General features: G+C 38.1%; 2 protein-coding genes across 14 annotated transcripts in view; both read right to left on the reverse strand.

Annotated features, from left to right (window-relative positions):
* Positions 1 to 136: 136 nt before the first annotated feature.
* Positions 137 to 2,186, reverse strand: LOC125776220 (uncharacterized). The gene has a single exon (XM_049447301.1). It carries the CDS (start codon positions 1,772 to 1,774, stop codon positions 1,136 to 1,138), a length of 639 nt encoding a protein of 212 aa, XP_049303258.1. The 5' UTR covers positions 1,775 to 2,186; the 3' UTR covers positions 137 to 1,135.
* Positions 2,153 to 21,211, reverse strand: part of LOC105231492 (serine-rich adhesin for platelets) — a 54,898-nt gene continuing 35,839 nt past the window's right edge. For 5 of the 13 annotated variants that reach the window (XM_049447274.1, XM_049447280.1, XM_049447278.1 and 2 more), the window contains 8 exons: positions 14,427 to 14,976; positions 13,860 to 14,346; positions 10,071 to 12,246; positions 9,775 to 10,003; positions 9,532 to 9,684; positions 5,001 to 5,514; positions 4,125 to 4,795; positions 2,153 to 2,368 (listed from right to left, as the gene is read on the reverse strand). In XM_049447274.1, the coding sequence (XP_049303231.1) occupies positions 2,346 to 2,368; positions 4,125 to 4,795; positions 5,001 to 5,514; positions 9,532 to 9,684; positions 9,775 to 10,003; positions 10,071 to 12,246; positions 13,860 to 14,346; positions 14,427 to 14,976 (4,803 nt within the window). In that variant the 3' untranslated portion in view covers positions 2,153 to 2,345. Of the gene's footprint in view, positions 2,369 to 3,921; positions 4,796 to 5,000; positions 5,515 to 9,531; positions 9,685 to 9,774; positions 10,004 to 10,070; positions 12,247 to 13,859; positions 14,347 to 14,426; positions 14,977 to 21,211 lie in introns of all 13 variants that reach the window. The other 8 variants (XM_011212802.4, XM_049447273.1, XM_029552544.2 and 5 more) reach the window with 4 other exon arrangements.

The following is a 21,211-nucleotide window of genomic DNA, read 5'->3' on the forward strand; positions in this document are numbered from 1 at the left end:
TTATGACGGCGCTTCATGTTGTATAAACCAATACAAATCGGTACAGAGCCGAAGTTCTTTGCAATACAATATTTAGCGATTTGTACTCATAAATCCGTATTACATTATTAAGTTTCTGATCAACAATAAAAATAAATTTTTTTCGAAGTGTTTAGCAGTTGCTTTAATAATTTTATTTCTTTAAATTTTTTATGCTTCATGCTTAATATTATATACTATATATACAATGTGCTTCTTCAAACATAAATTATACAGTTACATACGCACGATGTTATTTAGCTGGGTTATATATAAAAACTTTTATTACTATGAGTACTTATAGGTATACGAACAAGCACTAAATATTTCGTTTAATCGCTAAAATTATGTGGACATCGACTTTAAAACAAAAGAGACTAATTAAAATACTATTTTAATAAAATAGATATGGGTTCTTCTATAATAGTTTTGGTTAAAATTACAACTTACGCAGCTATTAGGGACAATTGTTCGTTGATTATACATACATACTTACATGGTAATAACTAGTAGCAAATAATATCGAGGGAGTTTACTCAGATTTTAAAGGGAAATCTTTCTTCAGCTAATATAAAATATAAACGCATATTTATTATTGAGCATAACAAATTTGATTTCTACTTTTAAATATACATATGTATGTTTGCTAATTGGCAACTGTGGTATGCGCTTAGAAACAGTTTATTTACTGCTTTTGACTATGGATATGAAGGCTTTTCTGGTTTGCTCAACCAGCTGACTGTTTATTGTTTACAAGTGGTAGTTTTGGTGGGTTTTCTTGTGATTTTCATATAACTTTTTTATTTTTACTTTTAGAGAACAATATTATAGTAATTATATTTGAGTATTTGAAAGTATGTTTTATCTTTAAAATGTATTTAATTTATGCAAAAATGTAACCCTTTACGTCTTGGTGTTGCTTTGGTAGACATATTCTTAAAAAAAAAAAAACAATTTCGCTTGAAATGAAATGTAGTGGTTTAAAAACAAATCTAAAACTTTCATCAGTTGAAATATAGTACAATTCCTATCATTATAACTTGTATGCACAAATATTGATGGCCATAGTTGAATACGAGTACATATAACGGAAATTCAATTTGGCTTCGCAATATCATTATTTTTTATTCAAAAGTGAATTAATGGAGAAATTCGAATTGAATTTCACATTCGGTTCGTCGGCACATGGTGGTTGCTGTCGTTGTTGTTGTTGCGGCAGCTGTAGTTCTTGTTGCATTAACAACTGCTTATTATCATTGCCCTGTTGCTGTTCATGCAATGCCAACTCCTTATCACCACCAATTGTTGTCGTTGTTGTTGCCAATGCGCCGCTTACATCCGCTGTCGGCGCTAAATTCACTGATTTCAATTTGTGACGCGGCTTGCGTAAAAACTTTGTTGAAATTGTGAATTTACCTGGCTTGCTGCTTGCTTTTGCAGAGCTTGTTGTGGTACTTGTTGTTGTCAATGCGGTAGTAGCAGTCGTATTTGCTGTTGACGACATGAAATCCAATTGCTGCTGTGGCGTCAACAACTCATCGACTGCGTGTTGCTCAACATACGCGTTAAGACGGTTAGCTCCTGTGGAGCTCATTGTCATATAATTATCCACATTATGCCCCTCTTGTTGACGCAACATTTCCTGTTGTAATTGTGTGACATAACATATTGCCGGGGTCTTTTGCCTGCGTTGCTGCCGCTGCTGCTGTTGTTGTTGTTGTCCATCGAAATAATTGAGAAAATTCTGTACGTGCATCAAGTTGTCATTGCCACCAGCCAGTTTGCGCTGCAATTCCACGCCCTCACATTCATTGGCATCCTCTTCATCGGCTTCGGCTTCGTAGTCTAACGAACGCAGTGAAGAGGAAATTGCCGAGGATGAGCTGCTGTTATCACACGGACTACGACTGGGTGTGCGACAGCGGTTTTGTTGTTCAAATGACGCAGCATTGCAGCCCAACGTGTAAATATCACCTGCGTTGTTTGTTTTTGCCGGCGTTTGCTCTTCATCGGAAGAAATTTTAATGGTATCACTGTCGGCAGCTGTTTCTTCTTCTTGTTTCTTCGCTTTTTTGAGTGGGGGAATTTCTTTTTGATGAATATTTTGCAATTTCGTTTTTTGTTGCAACTTTGGCTGTTGTCTGGCTGCTTGTTGCGACGCTGCCCTTTCTCCCTTTGTTTTTTGTGGAGTTTTTGCTTTTTTTGACGCTCGTTTTCCTGTTTGTTGTTGCTGCTGCTGGTGCTGGTCTGTCGTGTGCTGTTGTGGCTGACGGCTAGGGCGAAAGGCCAATAAAGCTGCTGTCGATTTTCAGCTGGGCTTTACTAGGTTATCGTCGCGTCTTAGCTGCGACTGTTGTTCCACCGTTAGAATGATATGTTTGTGCGTGTAGAGAAGAAAGTAAAATTAATATAAAATGTTAATAAATTTTTGCATTGAAAATATCGATGGTATGTTATTATCCAACATTAAACAATGATGTGTGGTTGTTGTTGTTGGTGATTAGTGACTGATGTGGCCTGATGAGAATTTTCATAATTTATGCAAGCATTTTTTTCTGTTTTTCATTTCTTCTACAAAATAGTTAACAATAATTTTAACATTGTTGCAAAGTAGGGAAAGGGGGTTAATATATTTTTTGACAATTGACACATTTAAGTTTAGCTCAAAATCCCAATTATTTTCATGATTATGATGATGCTGATGTTGATGACTGCAATGTGTTTGTTGTTATAGAAAACAATTGTTCATTGTATGAAAAATTCAGAACAATATTTGACACTTGGCCAATAGTATGGCCTGACGTAAAAATTATTTACATTTTTTAGGTTAGGTAACAAAACTGAAATTAAAATGTATCAAAACATTAAAAATGTTGTGATTTTTATAGCAGAGTAAACATTTCGTTAATAATTTACGGAAATTCCGCTGCGGAGAGGGGTAAAATTTCGGTTCAATTCCGGTTATGTGTGTCTGAATGTTTGTCGTTGGAAAGGCAATTTGGGCAATACCAAAAATGTGTATTTAAATCAAGAAGAAACGTTAACTTCGGCTGCGTCGAAAGTATATATAGTATATAAAGATCTATATCTTGATTTTGATTTGTCATTTTGTTTGGCAGCTTTGTGCTATAGGCGTATAATCTGAACAATATGTTCGGAGATTGTAGCATCGCCTTGGTTAATAATATATGCCAAATTTTGTGAAGATAATTTCTCAAATAAAAAAGTTTTCCTTACAAGGACTAGATTTTAACCGATCAGTTGCGAAAACAGTTATATGATAAAGTGTTTTGCCAAATGAGCAGCTTCTTGGAGAAAAGAACGTGTGCAATATATCTATATGTGACCTGGTCTACGAAAAGGGAGCTAACGTGCGAAAACTAGTTTTCTGGGAAACAGCTGTTAAAAATAAACATCTTCTTCTTCTTCCATCCGAATCAACTAAAAAGTGAAAATTGATTTTTTGACACCTAAGCCCCCTTTCCGTAGACCAGGTCACATATATTGATTATTATGGTACGGACATACAGACGAATTTGGCTAAATAGACTTAACTCGCCACGCTGATCATTTATAAATATATTTTATAGGGTTTCCGCCGTTTTTCTTTGGTTGTTACAAACTTCGTGGCTTAGTATAATCTGTTCAGGGTATAAAAATAGCCATCATTAAGTGGAAAAATGGTTTTAATATTTAAACAAAAATTAATTTTATAAATAAATTTGTAAATTTTGGTTAACAACAAACACTTAAATGTTGATGCTAAAAAGTTGATGAGTTGTTTGTTTGTCTGTTGGAAAGCAATTATTATTCGAATGCTGAATAATCGATTGTTATGAATTGGTTTTTGAACATTTCTTTGGAACATTAAACATTTAACAAGCCATCACGCCACACCACTACTACCTGATGATGAGTATAGAGCGAGTGAGGAGTATACGCGGCGGCGGATGTGGGGTGGCTGCTATCCGATGCGAGTAATGTGGTATTACCGGCACCACCGCCGCCACCAACGACACCTCCACTAACGCCACCACCACCACCACCACCACTCACACCACTACCAATAGCATATGTTGTTGTTGTCGTTGCGGTTGTTGACCCACCTCGTGATGCCGCGGTGTTGTTGCTGCTATTCGGATTATTATTATTGCCAATGTGTGGCCCAACCATGCCCACCATACCGCCATTTCCTCCGACGCCGCCGAGACGCGTTGATGCAAGTGAATGTGGTTCGACACCGACACCGATGCCGGCGTTGACGTTGACATTAACTTGGGCATTGGGATGCGTTTGATGTGCATGATGTGTATGAGGAGCATGCGTGTGCACGTGCGGTGCATGTGTATGCGTGTGTGCTAGATGTAGCGGATGGGTGGCGTGCAAGTGCGTATGAGCAGCCTGCTGCTGTTGTTGTTGTTGCTGTTGGTGATGATGCATGGCCGCTGCTGCGGCGGCACTTTGTGCTATGTGTTGCTGCTGTTGTTGTTGCTGCTGTGCGGCCGCAAGCGACATTTGATGATGCTGGTGTTGTTGCTGTTGCTGCTGATGCAATGATTGCATGTGCTGTTGGTGCTGTTGTTGTTGCTGTGCAAGACGATTTGCCGTCATTGTGGACATACCAACAACAGCGGTTGCAGCACCGCCTGTGGTTGCAGCTGTTGTATGCATGTTGCCAAGCCCTTCGAGATTATTGGGATGCATTGTTGTTGACAGATTGCCTGCAATGCTGGTTGCTGGTATTCCTGAGGCATTTACATAGCTGGCCGTGGAGTGCCTAAGTGTCAACATAGAACACGCAAAAGCAGTTGAAAAATACGCAAAACGCACAAACATAGCGGGACAGCGATGTGATGTGAATGAGCAACAAATATGTGACGGAGAGGTGACAAGCGGTAAGAAGAAGAAATAATATTTGAGAAAACACAAACAAAATAGTTAAGTTCAAAATTTTTGTGTTAATTTTTGACTTTTTATCTCACCTCATGCCCATGGGTGGACCAACGCCTCCACCGCTGCCAACTGTACCAACATGTGCTGACGTTGTCGTTGTTGCTGCGCTTACTTGCCGAAAGTCGATGCCATTTTCCAAAACGTGTTGTTGTGGCACACTTGTATTTAGCCGCGAAGTTGGTGCCCCACCCCCTGCACCAGCTGATGGCGTTGTGGTCGTATTGGGCACGCGTGTATTCACAGTCAAAGCAGTGAGCGATGTGGTCACAGCGGTAGCAAGTGACGTTGCTGCAGCGGTTACAACAGTTGTTAAAGCGGTGCCGGCATTAGCAGGGCCAATGGTACTAGTACCGCCAGTAGCTCCTACGCCAGTGCCCGCATTGTTACCGCCAAGCGCATTAACCGCTGCAGTTGTTGTTGCTATTGCTGCTGCTGCACAGGCAGCTGCTATTGCCGAGGTCGCTGTCGCAACGCCTGCGGCTGGGGCTGTTGTCGAGACGGTGGCAACACTGGTGGATATCGCTGTCGATGATACGGCCGTGGCTGTAACATCGTTAGTTGCAGTTCAAACTTTTTGTACTTTTTTTTAAGGAAAAGCTATATAGGAGTAAGTGTTATGCCTCTCAACGGATCGTGGATAGTGAGGGCTTAGGATTTCAATTTAATTCAGTGTTAACAAAATTGGGGTTTATAAGAAGTACATAACCTAAAAAAATTTTATTTTTTGTTTATTAAATCCGGGTCTCACTTTGGTACTAATAAAAGGAGTAGTTGTGTTTAGACACTATTGAGTGTGAAAAAATTAATTAATCTATTTTTGTCAAAAAGTTATCTTCATAATATTTGTTCTAACGGGTTAGCTTTCTTCTTTCGAACAAAATTAAACTGAAATTTAATATCTTACGTTAGTCCTTAGTCAAAAGCGAATAACAAGTTAACTCGTAAGCTCGTTTTTTTTGCATACACTTACTATATATACCAGTTAAACTCAGTGGACTTATTCGAAACTCATTGGAAACAATAAACCTAACCAATATTACAAGAGAACCAACTTGTACCAAGGAAAGAATTGATGGAGAGATAAGGTAGAATAGTGAATAAAAAATGCCAACCGTTGCCGTGAATATAAAACTAGCAGAGAAAAAACACCAAATAAATTTTGAAATACCAAGGAAAATGCCGGGATACATAGGAGAATTTTCAGTGGAGTATACATATACTACGAGGAGCAAAAAATAGTAAGACTTTGTTCATAATTTTAAAATTCTTAATTTATTCTTCAAAATCTATGTCGTCCCCCTCAACGGAATGCCTCTTAGCTCGAATACACTTTTGCTAACGTTATTTCTAAAGCTCGAAACAGTTTTTAAAAAAAGTTTCCGGAATAGCCTTCAATGCGCGTAGCGATTCAAGTTTAATGTCTTCAAAAGGCTCTAAACGGTTTCCACGGAGCGGTCGTTTGAGTTTGTTGAATAGCCAGAAATCACACGTAGCTAAATAAAGCGAATACGCTGCTTGTGGCATGATATTGGTTAAAAATCTGGCGAAAAACTCACGAAAAATCAATGCAGTATGCAACAGTGCGCATAAGTCCGGCTTCTTTTTATGAATAGCTTCACGCAAATGACGCATAACACTCAAACATTATTCCTTGTTAACAGTTTGGCCGGTCGGAAGGAGTTCGGAGTGCACCACACCTTGTTAAACAAAGAAAACTGTCAACATAACCTTGATTTGCGACCTGTTTTTTCGACTTCGGCTCACTTTTGCCACGATTTTCAACAGGTTCGACTCATCGCCAGTAATAATGCGTTTCACAATATCCTGGTAGTAGGAAAGTATTGTTACGCAGACGTTAACGAGACGCTGTTTTTCGAAAAAATTTAGTGATTTGGAAACGAATCTTGCTTTCATTTTTCTTAAGCTCTAAAGATCTTTCAAAATGGCTTTAACTGATTCTTCTGATATTCCAACTAATCAGATCTCTGATTGTTAATCGTCGACTGTCAGGCACCAATTCCTTTATTTTATTGACGTGCTAACCATCAGGAGATGTTGATGGCCGCCTTGGTTGAGTTTCGTCGTCAAGGCGTTCTCGACCCTCTTTGAATAATTTGTGCCGATCAAAAACACTTCCTCGCGACAAACAATTATCACCGAAGGTCTTTTCCAACATTCTGAAGGTTTCGGCAGCAGAAATTTGATACCGCACACAAAATTTAATGGCACTTTTTTGTTGAATAATTTCACTCAACATAAAAGTCGCCGACTGCGCTTTGTGTACTTCAGGTAGACAAGCGTATACTAAACACTAATGATTATTTTGATGGGACATTTGGTACAGATCTCACTGACAGTCATACCAACCTAGAAAAAATATATTTTGACTAATCGGTTTTCGCGATAAATTTAAATTAAAGAGTCTTACTATTTTTTGCCCACAGTAGCACACAGTATTGTATATAGATACATACATATAATTGAAAAAATAGAGTATAGTGGAGTAAATGAAATTTTCCAAAGTAAAAGCTGTAAGATTTTTTTTTATAAAATAAATTAATGCATAAAAACACATTCATGTGTATTCCAGTTTTTGAATGATTGGGGAAAATGGGTTACTCCTATGGCCACGCAAAAAAGGATTTTTTATTATTTTTCAATAAAAAGATAATGTAAAGAAAATAAACAAACACCATTTTTTAATTTTAAATTTTTTAAAAGTTTTTCATTTTATATTCAGCAAATTTCAAAAATTTTAATTACTAATTTAATTAATATTAATTTAAATGTACGTGAATGATTGACTGGTGGGTTGGTTTATAGTAGGTGAATATATATGACAGAGATGTGGGAAAATAAATATTTTATATAAATTTAAATACTAATTATATGTATAAAGTAAATATTTTTGTGTAGTATAACATACATACATATGATTATAGTAGATATATGTATAGGTTTGTTATATTTAAATATATATAATTTGAAACTTAGCATTTTACACAGAAGCATACGAATGGTTGGGTGTTAAATGTGTGATTGCGCACATGTGTGATTGGTGTACATGAGTTTGGATGCGGTGAGTGATGAAAATGCTTGTAAATATGTATGCTGTGACTACTGACAGTTTGAAAACGTTATTAGACGACAGTTCAACAAGGTTTATTAACTTTTTAAGCTTTTCGAAATTTGGAAATTTTCAAGCATAATTAATAAAAATTTATTGCAATTGTAAACACAACTATTTTCAGCGTTAAATTCAATTAATGTTTCTTTATACACCACCATCACTAAATATGCTGGCAACATTCCCGTATTCACATGCATACATATATACAATTGGAATTGAATTATAACAGTGTTCCTTATGTCCAGCCAATTTAAGAAAAAGTAATCATTTTTATACAAACCAAAAGTTGTAGAAAGAAAATTAATATTAATTAGTTACAAACTATGTATATATGTGTTTATGTGTGCGTGTGTGTTATTTATATAGTATGTATGTTTTTTTAGTTGTTACAAACAAAATTTGTTTTTGTACTCATTTCATTACCATTTTGGTAAACTATTATTGTATGTGCAACTATATTAATTTTTGTTTTTATTATTGACGTTTTATGTGTATATATATAGGAGGAAGCAAATTATATTTAAATAAATCTCTAATACATACAAATATTGTATATTCAAACGTTGATGCGTGTGCACGTACACATCCAAGTACATAGGTTATGTATATAGTACATACATACATACATAAATATACGTTCAGATAAATATAAAGAAGGGTGTATTAACTAAATCTTAAAATGTTTAAATGCTAATCAAATATATGTACAATTCAATTTTGTTTGCGTTTGGTTTTAATGACGTTTTGTTTTCAATGTGTCAACTAATAAAAAAAAATTATCAGCGTGAAAAAATTTAAATTTCCAAAAATGCATTATTTATGTTTTATTGCAGTATTATGTATATAAGTAGGTATATTTATAATCCAAAGCAAAAAAGGCCAATTCACGTTACACTTAATCTACTATATAAAGAAAGTAATAACCAATAAAAAATTAAATTATTTATATATAAATACTGGGCCCCAAAATGAAGAGGAAAAGTACATAGCAAAGCTAGAAACTAATAAAAAAAAAACAAAAACAATTAATTTTAAGCTTAACACCAAAAACAGTAAAAAAAACTTAAACTTGAATTTCGTTCTAAACTATATATATATGTATATATTTGTATGCTTTTCATTTTGTATGCATATTTTCGCACAAGTTTTTCGCTTGTTTGTGTCTGAACTTCTGTTAGATTTGCGAATAATTGAAATTTAGAGCCGTAAGTGAAAAAGCAGCCGCGCACAGTTTTTGTTTCTTTTTTTTTCTGGGTTTGTGGGTATAGCCTGCATTGCAGAAACACATGTGAGAGAATCTTTGCGTACTACTTGCAATTTCCTAGTTATCTAACAAGGTTCCATGCATATTTGCATACTTTTTTCTCTCACTTGTACAAGCCATTTGACTTTTGTTTACATTTCTCTCCGCACTGCGCTATTTCACTTACCTTGGCTCTGCGTAGTATTCGTTTTCAGTGGGACGGCAAGCCGTGCATTCACAGCTAGCAGGTGATCCCGACGTGCTATTAGACTGGTCACGTGTTCCTCTAAGCGTACATTTTCACGTTGCAATTGATGCAGGCAGGAGAGCAAAGAAGCAACTGTAAAATGCAAGAGAAATTTAATGTATTTCTTTATATAAAATTTCGTAACTAGAAATATTTAACAACTGAATTGAATAAACAACTTACTGTCAAAGTGCTGCGCCTGCTCCATGAGAAATTGTGAGCCCTGCTCCCACTGACGTTCGAGCAGTTGTTCCAAACTTTGCGGTATGGACATATTCCCATTCACACCGCTGCCGAACATCGATGCTAGTGATGTGCCACCGGTCATTTCTGTTGCGGGTGTTACAGCGCTGACTGAGTTGATTGTGAGCGTGTTGTTGCTAGTTGAGATCGGCGTTGAAGTAGAATTACGCTGTGTGTAAAAATGTGAAACTTAAATTAAAAATGAAACTCATGGAACAGGAAATTATTCGACTTACCGTCGATTTGCCTGGGAAAGGTACACCCACGAATTGCGGTGTTACAGCATCTGCGGTGTAGATGCTGTGATCCTGTATTTCCATGTGCAGTTGGTCGGAGAGCTTCTGTGCCACATTGCTATTCGGATTGAGTTGATTGCCGAGCATGTGGGCAGCGGTGTGCAACGTCGAACCGCTACTGGGCACACCTGACGGCGCACTGTTCGCCATATTTACTGCAGCGGCAGTTGTGGGCGTGGCACCTAAGACATGACCACCATTCTGAAACACTTTGACATCAACTTTTGCCTCATTCGCATTTGCAAGTGGATCTTTTGCTTTACGTCCACGTTTCCGTGGCGCTGTTGCCACTGCACCGATTTCGGAGCCTGGTGAGCTGGGCGGTGAGTCTTTGATGGTTGTGGTAGAGGTGGTTGTGGTGATATTAGTCGTCATTGCGGTTAACGACGCTGTTGCAGTTGTGACGGCGGTGAGTAAATGTGCTGCCGGCGAATCGATGACCGCGGCTTGAGGTTCGTAACTGAATTTTAAGCCACCGCAACCACCGCTACTACTACTGCTGCTCGAGGAGGCATTCGATACGGTGCTGCTGTTCGCCACAAAGGACGAGGAGGAGTAGATGCCGCTATCTGGCGTTCTGTGGTGTATACCAGCCGATGTGGTTGTTGAAGTTGTTGCCAAGTTTGCGGGGGATTGCAATGTTTTTGATTGTGGTGGATGATTAGAGGCATGATGTTGATGATGAGTTAGCGTTGAAGAAGTAGAAGTGTTGGTTGGGGTTAATTGCAAAATTTCAATGATATCATTATTGTTGTCGCTAGCAGCAGCAACATTGTTTTGTTGTTGCTGTTGCTGTTGAGCGGATTGTTGTTGTTGTTGCTGATGCTGTTGCGTTTGCAGCTGACTTGTGTTAGTGGCGCTATTGCTACTACTATTGCTGTTATTAATATTGCTATTGCTACTGTTATTTAAATTGTGGCTAGTGGTTGAGTTAGTAAAAGCAGTTGATGTTGCAGTGTTACTTGAGGGAGGAGCAGTGGAAGGATTGCTATTAGGTTTATTAGTATTTGTTAGATTAGTTAAAGCTTTAGCAGGCGAAACTGTGGCCGTGCTAGAGGAAGGGGAACTGGTTGAGGAGGTGGAGGAAGTGGCGGCAGTTGCGCCTGTGGTGGCATTTGTATTTCTACCGCCACCATTTTTGTGATCAGGTGAACGCTTTTGTTGTTGCTGCTGTTGCTGTTGTTGTTGCTGCGCGGCCAACTGTTGCTGATAGAGCGTTTGTTGAGCACGTAACAATTTCTTATTCAGTGGTTTCCCACCTAGATTTGTGGTTATCAAAGTTGCATCGTTTGTGTTCTTACCAGACGCACCCGCGACGGTGGCGCCCATATTGCTACCTTCTATTGCAGTACTTGTGGCATTACCACCACCACGTCTGGCATTATTTAAAGCGCCCTGATTAGAGCTAAGATTAACCACTTCGCCGTTATTATTACCCGATTTGACAGTGGGACCAGCATTGTCACAACCATGACTGGCGAAGGAAGTGGCCGCGGATGTGAGTCCTGAACTGGATGTTGCACCACCAAGCGTAAGATTCGTCGCGACCATATTTGTTGATGTGCTACTGACACCGCCACCATTATTACTTCCCCCATTGGCATTCATGTTGCCAGCGCCGTTCACTTCGTTGCCACCGTTGCCGTTGGCATTCTTTTGCCTTGTTGGTGAGGCTGTATTGGATGCATTGCTGTTACTGCTGCCTTGCAACATTACAACCGGCGATGGTGAAGGTGTATGTGTAGGTGTGGGTGTTGGTGTCGGTGTCGAAGCGCTGGGCGGTGGCAGCGAGAGTGGTGAGGGTGCGTTTGGTGGTGGTGTAGGTGTTGCTAATTCGTTGCGAAAATGTTGTTGTATTGGCGACGGTGATGATTTCGTTAGCTTTTCAATTGGTGAATCGCGATTTTTGTTGCCACCCAAAGCGGCAGCGGCTGCGGCTGCTGCTGCGGCAGCTGCGGCCCTTTTCTTGCCGGAGCGAGAATTGGTTTTTTGTGTTGCCAACGGCTGTTGTTGCTGCTGCTGTGATTGGCCACTCTGTTGCTGCTGCTGCTGTTGATGCTGATGTTGTAGATGTTGCGCCTGTAGCGCTTGCATGCTGCTCTCACCCGAACGTGATCTATTACATGTAAGCATCAAGTCGGTGGTTGTTGTGGTATTTTACGGTGTTAGACGAATTAGCATTTTTTGTTGGTTGTGAAAAGTGAGTGAGAATACAGCCATTTGATTGCATTGCGTGAGCGGTGAGTTTTCGTATACATTTATTAAGTAAAAGTTTCATTTCGCATTTAAGATTTTTGTTTTGATTTGAGAGAAAAATTAGAGAAAGCAGAGAAAAAACATTGACATTCTTCAGTATTCGCTTCAAATTCGGCTTAATTGCTGTTTGTCTTTTGTATGGTTATGTGTGTGTGTGTGTTTGTGACGGGTGGATGCGTGTGGTGAATTGCAAATCTTAATCAATAAGGTATTTAATAGTTTTGATTAATTTCGAGCTACACATTTATAAATACTTATATGTTTTATGTATGTGTTTTGGTGGTAGGAGCGAATCCTTTTTTGATTGTTAGGTGGCATTTCTTGTTAATTATAAATCATATGATCAATTTAGGTAATTTTTTTTTAAATTTCGGTTTAACAAGGATTTATATTTGTATGTAATTTGTTCAACTGTGTATATATACAGGTATTTGATTTGTGTGTGTTTAATATCGGACGAAACAAAATTTAATTATCAAAAAAACTAAAAGCATTTTAAAATATGTACAAAAACGAGGTGTTTGAAAATACTGCTAATATTGAATTGATTATATAAATATAATAACAGTTTTGAACTTTGTATACAACATTTATTAAATATATATATATACTCGTATATATTTTTAAATGTCATATGACTTGAAAGGCTTTAATTGGTCTGAACAATTTTTGTTTACCTTTTCACAGATAAAAACAAAAAGTCACAATGATTTTACGATTCCTGCAACAATTTATTTTATGTGGGTCTCTTGCTATTTAAATCGCTATTCGTATTAATTATATGCCCACATTCAAAATTTTACAAATAAATAGATAACAGATTTTTTTAAAGACTCTAGTGGCATCCCATTCGAATGAGCAATGCTTTGAAAGTACCTGCAACAAAATTTCAATCAAATTTTCGTAGTGTTCCGTTTTACAGAAATTCCTTTAATAAAATTGCTTCTCTCGTTGCAATTTTGCGATGCGTATACTTCCTATAGTATTATACCGTTTTGATGGTGTGTTCACTAACAATAATCACACTTAGTTGGCGGGATTCGAAGTTGGGCGTTAACAACAACAGCAGCAAAAGCAATTAACTTGGGTATTCGAGAAAGTAACTGATTTTTTCAAATAAGTAAAATAATAGAGTCAAAAGAATAAACTATATTTTTAATTGATATTAGTAAAAAAAGAAAAATAATTCTATGAATTTAATAGAAATTAGTAAAAAAAAAAAAGAGAAATGATTAGGGAATTGAAAAATGTCTGTGTTAGCACGCGAAGCGCTAAAAAGCAGTTGGAATAGTTTTTGTTTTTTTTTTTGTGTAGTATATAATGGAAAAACATGCAAAACAACTGGTGGGTGGTGAAGTGCTTTTGTTTATGAGTTTTTTTATGTGTTCGCAACTGCTCAAAAAAGCATATGTGTACATCAACATGGTAGCAGAACAACAAAAAATGGAAAACTTTGTATTGAATAACACTCACCTGCTTCTTCGCACTGGTGCTGTTTCCTGCTCTTGCAGCTGACTGACACGCGTTGTTTGCTTTTCATAACTGATTTTCAGGTTGCCAGTCTCCGTTGTGGTGGCCATCAGATTGGGATTGCTGCTTGCGCTCAACATCATATTGCCCGATGGCGATTTACCGCTCTGATGTATGACACTGCTATGCGCCGCTGTTGGCAGACCACTTGCCGAACTAGCAAAATAACTGCTGTTACTATTACTGTGATGTTCGGAAAGCGCCGGCGGTTGATGATGAATGCGTGGCGATTGTCGCTCCAACAGTCCACCAGCGCCGCCACCACCACTACTACCAACAGCAGCAAGTGCTGTGGTTGTGGCAGTCGCATGCGTGCCCGACGTGCTGCCCCCCGTCATATTAATTGTTGCAGCACCACCCTGATGTTGTTGCTGTTGACTTATAGCTGCTGCAGCTGCGCGCGTCGACTGTGAAGGTGGGGCATGGTGATCTGCATGGAAAAGAGATGGTGATTAGATAAATGTCTACATTTCGTTATATAAATGTATAATAGTTGGCACGTGCACTTACCTGTTGCGCCACCTGCTGCGCTACTTGTTGGCAAATTGATTCCAGGTACATTGGCGGTGGAGAGTGGCACAGAGACATATAGGCTGGGCGCGTTGGCTGCCGCATTCGCTGCATTGCTGGCGGCATTCGCAGCGCTGTTCGTTGGCGCTTGTGTGGTGTAACGGTCATCGCGATGATGCTGCTGCTCCTTTGCGCTGGAGTAATTTTGGGCATTCGAATTGCTACCGCTGTTGTTGTTGCTATTTGTACTGCCAGCGGCGTTGGATTTATGCGCATTCGACGCCGACGAGTTGACATTGCTGGTGCTTAAATTTGTTGCACCACCACCATTTTTGGCATCCGTTGACAGTGTGTATTTGTGCGAGGCGGTGGCGGTGGAGAGTGTTGATGCCGCCGCAGAGGAGGCGATTGAGGCGGATATTGAAGCGGATGTTGTACCTGATGAGGCCGAGTTGTGGCTGCTGTTGCCAGAGCCGTTGCTACCGCTTTGCGTGCTATTCGCATCGTTGCTGTGTGTTTGATGTGCGGGTGGACTCAGTTCAGTTTTTTGCTGCAAATTGGAGAGAAGACGGTTTGTTTTTAATATGATTATTTTGGAAAATGTAGTATGTCGTTTAAGGCTTTTACTTTTTATAAAACAAATGCCATGTTAAACTGAGTGAGTGGTTGTAGTAATGTTAGACAAAATTTTCTGTAGATAACTTCTTGCACTTCTGCGAAAGTTCTTTGAGTAAAATTGTAATTTTAACTAGAAGGGAGAAATGAACTTCCCAGCTTTCAGACTTCAGGCTTAGTTGCTGCCATAATGCTGTTAATTTAATAAACTATCACACAATTTTAATAACGAAAATTTAGCTAGAGCAATTATGTGCTATAAACCAACAATGTTGCATGCCACACATAGCAACCACGCTTAGCTTCTTTGATACCCGAATTGCTTGCTGAATGCCTGGTGGCACATTAGAGTTCCCAAGTATGTACACACATACCTATGTATGTACATAAATGTATATATAGATACACATATAACGGGTGATTTTTTTGAGGTTAGGATTTTCATGCATTAGTATTTGACAGATCACGTGGGATTTCAGACATGGTGTCAAAGAGAAAGATGCTCAGTATGCTTTGACATTTCATCATGAATAGACTTACTAACGAGCAACGCTTGCAAATCATTGAATTTTATTACCAAAATCAGTGTTCGGTTCGAAATGTGTTTCGCGCGCGTGTTTTGTTCAGCGATGAGGCTCATTTCTGGTTGAATGGCTACGTAAATAAGCAAAATTGCCGCATTTGGGGTGAAGAGCAACCAGAAGCCGTTCAAGAACTGCCCATGCATCCCGAAAAATGCACTGTTTGGTGTGGTTTGTACGCTGGTGGAATCATTGGACCGTATTTTTTCAAAGATGCTGTTGGACGCAACGTTACGGTGAATGGCGATCGCTATCGTTCGATGCTAACAAACTTTTTGTTGCCAAAAATGGAAGAACTGAACTTGGTTGACATGTGGTTTCAACAAGATGGCGCTACATGCCACACAGCTCGCGATTCTATGGCCATTTTGAGGGAAAACTTCGGACAACAATTCATCTCAAGAAATGGACCCGTAAGTTGGCCACCAAGATCATGCGATTTAACGCCTTTAGACTATTTTTTGTGGGGCTACGTCAAGTCTAAAGTCTACAGAAATAAGCCAGCAACTATTCCAGCTTTGGAAGACAACATTTCCGAAGAAATTCGGGCTATTCCGGCCGAAATGCTCGAAAAAGTTGCCCAAAATTGGACTTTCCGAATGGACCACCTAAGACGCAGCCGCGGTCAACATTTAAATGAAATTATCTTCAAAAAGTAAATGTCATGAACCAATCTAACGTTTCAAATAAAGAACCGATGAGATTTTGCAAATTTTATGCGTTTTTTTTTTTAAAAAAAGTTATCAAGCTCTTAAAAAATCACCCTATATATGCATATGTATGTGACAGCAAATACCGTAAAAGGAACTCATAAAAAATTATTGTTGCTGCTATTTTACCATTTCCGCTGCAAATGCAGCCAACAAAAGCAACAAATCAGTGCTGCAAGCAAGCAAAACTGTTTCTTATTTGTTGTTGTTGCGAATGTATGCACACAATGCTTGATGCAAACATATGTCAGCGTCGACTCTTGCCTTTAGTTCTCCACCTGGCTTCTCATTTGGATTCTCTTTCGCTGCTCTTGTGCGCTCACTGCAATTCCAGTTACTTTTTAGTAAGTAAATGGAAGTGCGTGAAGAATTGACAGTGAACGCAACAAAATTTCAGATACACAAATAAGGAAGAACATAAAAGATTATATCCATTTTATAAAAATAGGAAATGAGTGGAACAGCAATGAGTCGCCTTGGTTTACATCGAGTGGTGTGATATAAGAAATGTGAACGTATTGAAAATGTCTGAAGAGTGGTAATATATATATGTATGTGACAAACCAGCGTAGGTAGTGGGAGCAGAGAGATACAAATGAGAAATAAAGACTTTAAAATATATAAAATTCCGATGCGTATAGAAACATTAGGGTTGGTGCTGTTTTTTTATTTTTGTGAAGCATGTGTTTGTTGGACATTAACGTATGGATTGACAATAACTTGTAATAAAATTGTTTAGTTATAAATTGGAATTGATAGAAGTCTAGGTCTAGTTTCAGACAATTAGAATTAGTTATTACAGGTATCCCTCGAATAACACGGTTAATTGGTTCCGTGTTATTCGAAATCGTGTTATTTGAAATTTAAAAGGTAAAACTTTATAAACGCAATAATTTTTAAATTACATATGTTCAACCACTGTCACTCTCCAAAGATTGATTTGTTTTTCCTTGAAGAGGTAGAGGATCCTTAAATTTCAATTTTTAAAAGGAATTTTCGCGGCTTCGTGTAATTCGAACCCCGTGTTATTCGAGGGTTGTCGCAATTTTTAACCGTGCTATTCGAGATTTCGTGCAACTCAAGTACCGTGCTATTCGAGGGATACCTGTATTTGAAAAAAATATATTTTAGGTTAAGATTTTAGGATTTCAAAAAGCCGGATATTCAAATCAAACTCTTTTATAATCTAGTCTTCATAATGGAAATATTCATATGTTACCAAGTACCGTTAGACCGTAACATTCCTCTAGTTTTTAAGTGAAATTTAATAGCAATGGCAATACTGATGTCGTGTGCGCCAAATACATGGTAAACAAGAGAGACTTGAGCACAGCGACACTTTTACAGGTGTGAGGTAAGTATATAAATATGTTTGTAATGTGTTTAAGATTTCTTTGTTCTTTAAACATTTATATTGACACTCTCTTCTTCGCTTTAAATGTAAAAGGCATGCAATATTTAAGCTCTAGTCTTCATAAACGCTCCAATGTACATACTTCTGTATTAATGTGCGTGCGTATAGTATTGGCTGTAGGCGACAGAATGCAAAAAGCTACGTGTAGTCCAACATTTGACTGACGGCCTGACAGAGTTTGGAAAAGTGAGTGCATGTTTGACTGACAGACCGATGAAACAAAACAGCTAATAGTATAGAGATACGTATGCATAGAATTGCAGCAATGTTGCATGTGGTCTTTATAGTATAGGAATATGCATGGATGGATGGCTAAGCGGAAAATGCTGAAATTGACTGAAGACGTTCAGTATTAGCTACACATCCAGCAAGCATTTGCGTAACGTCAGAACTACAAACATGTGGTGAAAGAAGAAAGATTATTGCAGCAAAAACAATGCAGGAAAACGCACAACCGAAAATATATATTTATATCAATTTAGAAACTCACATGGATATTAACAACACAAAATGCCCATGCACAGGAAGTTTACATAGGCCATTTGTAAGCCAAATGCAAAGCGCAAACAATGCAATGGCGATAAAGCACTCACAGGCAGCGTAAAAGCAAGAAGAAGACGTGTGAAGACAGACAAACAAATATAAATGGTTTTGTGGCTAAATGTGGTAAAGGAAATGGCATTTTGTGGCATGAAAAATAAAATCACATTGTCGGAGTGGCAATAATGAAATGGAGCTTGACAAGTCATTAAATTCAGAGTAACACAAAAGAAACTCACAGTGAAAAAACTAAGTTTGTTTTTGTACTATATTGTATTTTTTGGCATGAAGCACTAGCCTGGCAAGTTGGAATCTTTTTTCTGTTGAATTTCAGTTCGTCCATCACGACGAATGGAAATCAAATCTATCTATAAGTAAATGTCGATATACATATAAGTGGATTTTTCGACAACTTTTTATTGTAAACGCTTATCTTAACGATCTAGCCGTTTTCACGACAGTCGGGTCTACGTAACCGGAACGGAATCGGATTTTTTATCCGGCCAAGGACTGTTAACTCGACAGAATTCTGCCGCTACAAAATCAATTGATTTCCAATCGTTCCAAATATGAAGGTTTACGATTTTTTAATTGTTCGCTTATAAAAATGTTCGACTGATCTTCCATATACGGTGTCGTTCTTATGTCTATTGACTGTCTTCATAATTATTCGAAGGTGTTTTTTGAATGCAGGATCCTGAATAGGATGTATTAAGTTTGCCATGAAGTTTGTAACACCGTCATTAGAGACCTTATAAAAATTTAATCAGCAATGTGCGTTTTTTCTATCTGTCTGTACATACGCGAACCAATCTGTGAAATATTGATCTGAAAACTAACCAATAAAAATCAAGTTCTTATTCTTCTTATTAAAAAAAATGAACCAGGACGATCGTTTGGAGCGTTGCAGTAGAGTAGAGTTGGGACTAGGACGATGGCATCTTCTCGAACAGATGGTGTTATCCATAAATTATATTGAAAGTATCGCTTTAAAAACTCTGTAGGGGTAAGACGGGACTTAGAAGAATATAATGTGGAAATAAATGCGAGAACAATATGGACGTGGTTGCAGGAGTAAGGTTTGATTGAGCGGAAACCAGTGGCTAAACCAATTTTAACCAAGAAAAGGCTTGCTCGTTTGAATTGGGCGAAAACGCATCGTAACTGGTCCTTGGAGCAGTAAAGACCGGTAATATGGTCAGATGAAACCAGATTTGCACTGCAACGATCATTTACCGTATGTCCGTGCGATTTCCGGGCTAACGTTTCGCCGAAAATTGTGTGACGAGAATGGTTAAGCATCCTGAAAGCTAAATGGTCTGAGCGTGCTTTTCTTTTTATATCCGAGATCCTTTACTTTTTATTTATGAGATGATGAACGCTCAGAAGTATCGAGAAGTTATATCCCATTTTCTCGTGGCGGTCGTAGAAGAACAATATGGGCATATTTCTGAGGCCATCTTTCAGGACGACTACACACCGTGTCATCGAGTTAAATCGGTAAGTTTTATATGCTATTTAATAACCGATATATCCTCATGTTTATATTTAAGAAATATGTCATCTGTCTACTTTTTCTTTATTGCAGGTTCAGAAAATGTTTGCAGATATTGAGATATCGCATATGACATGGACTGGAAGTTCTCCCCATTTCGACGCGATAGAGAATCTCTGGCATGCCATGCACATGAAAGTAGCTCAGATTTTTTATTTAGCGGCATACAACAAAAGAAATATCCATAAGGAATGACAGTCCTTGGCCAGTGACATCTAAATGTAACTCTCTCTCTCTCTCTGATTAGCCATTAACACGTGCCAAAGTAATCAAATCAAACACTGTGATACAATTCTTTTAAATTAAATAGTTTAGCCAAATTCTTGGATCTCAATTATTTTTTATCACACACTTCAAAAAAAAAACCCACCTCCTTTTATCTTTGTTGCAAACACTTTTCAACATGACATTATTAGGGGATGTGCGAGAATTGTATGCCACATTTGCAAACCATTAACGACACTTGACTTTTCTGTATGCAAATTTATACGTTTGTATGTAGTAAGTGCATATGGCCACGTTTGAGCGCCCGATTGTCTCGTCTTACAATCTCCAAGGACTACGTGCAGCATGTAATCGGATTTTAAATGCAAAAGGGAGTGTATTTTAAAATTGTAAAATTTTCAGCTCAATTAAATATTTATGTGTAAGCAGACACACATGTGTTACAAAAAGAAGAAAAAAAAACGGAGGCATGCAAATGTTTTACTCCCAAAGGTAAATGAGCAACAAATGTTGGCAATGTTGCATGCACAGTTACAATGAGGAAATGAGAATATTGTGCCTTGCAAATGATGACGATTTGTTAACCGCATTAAGGAGACGAAACAAACGCAACAGATGCAAAAGAATTTCAATATGCAGCAAGTGATACCACAATCAAGCAATTGCAGCAAGGCGGCCGGGCTAATGGCAATAAAAGATGGACATCAACCGCAGCGGCAACATGTGCAACAAACAACCAGCAACATGTGAGGTTCACAATTGTTTAAATTTAGATAAAACCAACCATCAAAGAAAGCAAATTTTACCCAAAAAAAAAGTACGCAATTTTGCCATTTGCGCGCATATACAACTTTGTAGCTTTGTAGCAATAATGTGAGTTGAAAAAAAAACAAAAGTGAAGAACTCACAGTTGCACAGCAAGCATAATCAAATAAGTGCATAAAGGAATTTGCGAGGCAACAAAAGGTTTAGCAACAGCAGGAAGCACTACACATTCTTGCCCTGCCTTCGTTCATTTTTTCCAAACAATTCGCAATCGGTGTACATTAAAGGATAATAACCCACAGCCACAAGCAACCGAGCGGCCTCTTGAACGTTCGCCGCAACCCCATGGAAATTTTGCAAATGCCTACTGGCAGCTAATG

Source organism: Bactrocera dorsalis, chromosome 2, assembly GCF_023373825.1.
Source record: "Bactrocera dorsalis isolate Fly_Bdor chromosome 2, ASM2337382v1, whole genome shotgun sequence".
Classification (NCBI taxonomy): Eukaryota; Metazoa; Arthropoda; class Insecta; order Diptera; family Tephritidae; genus Bactrocera; species Bactrocera dorsalis.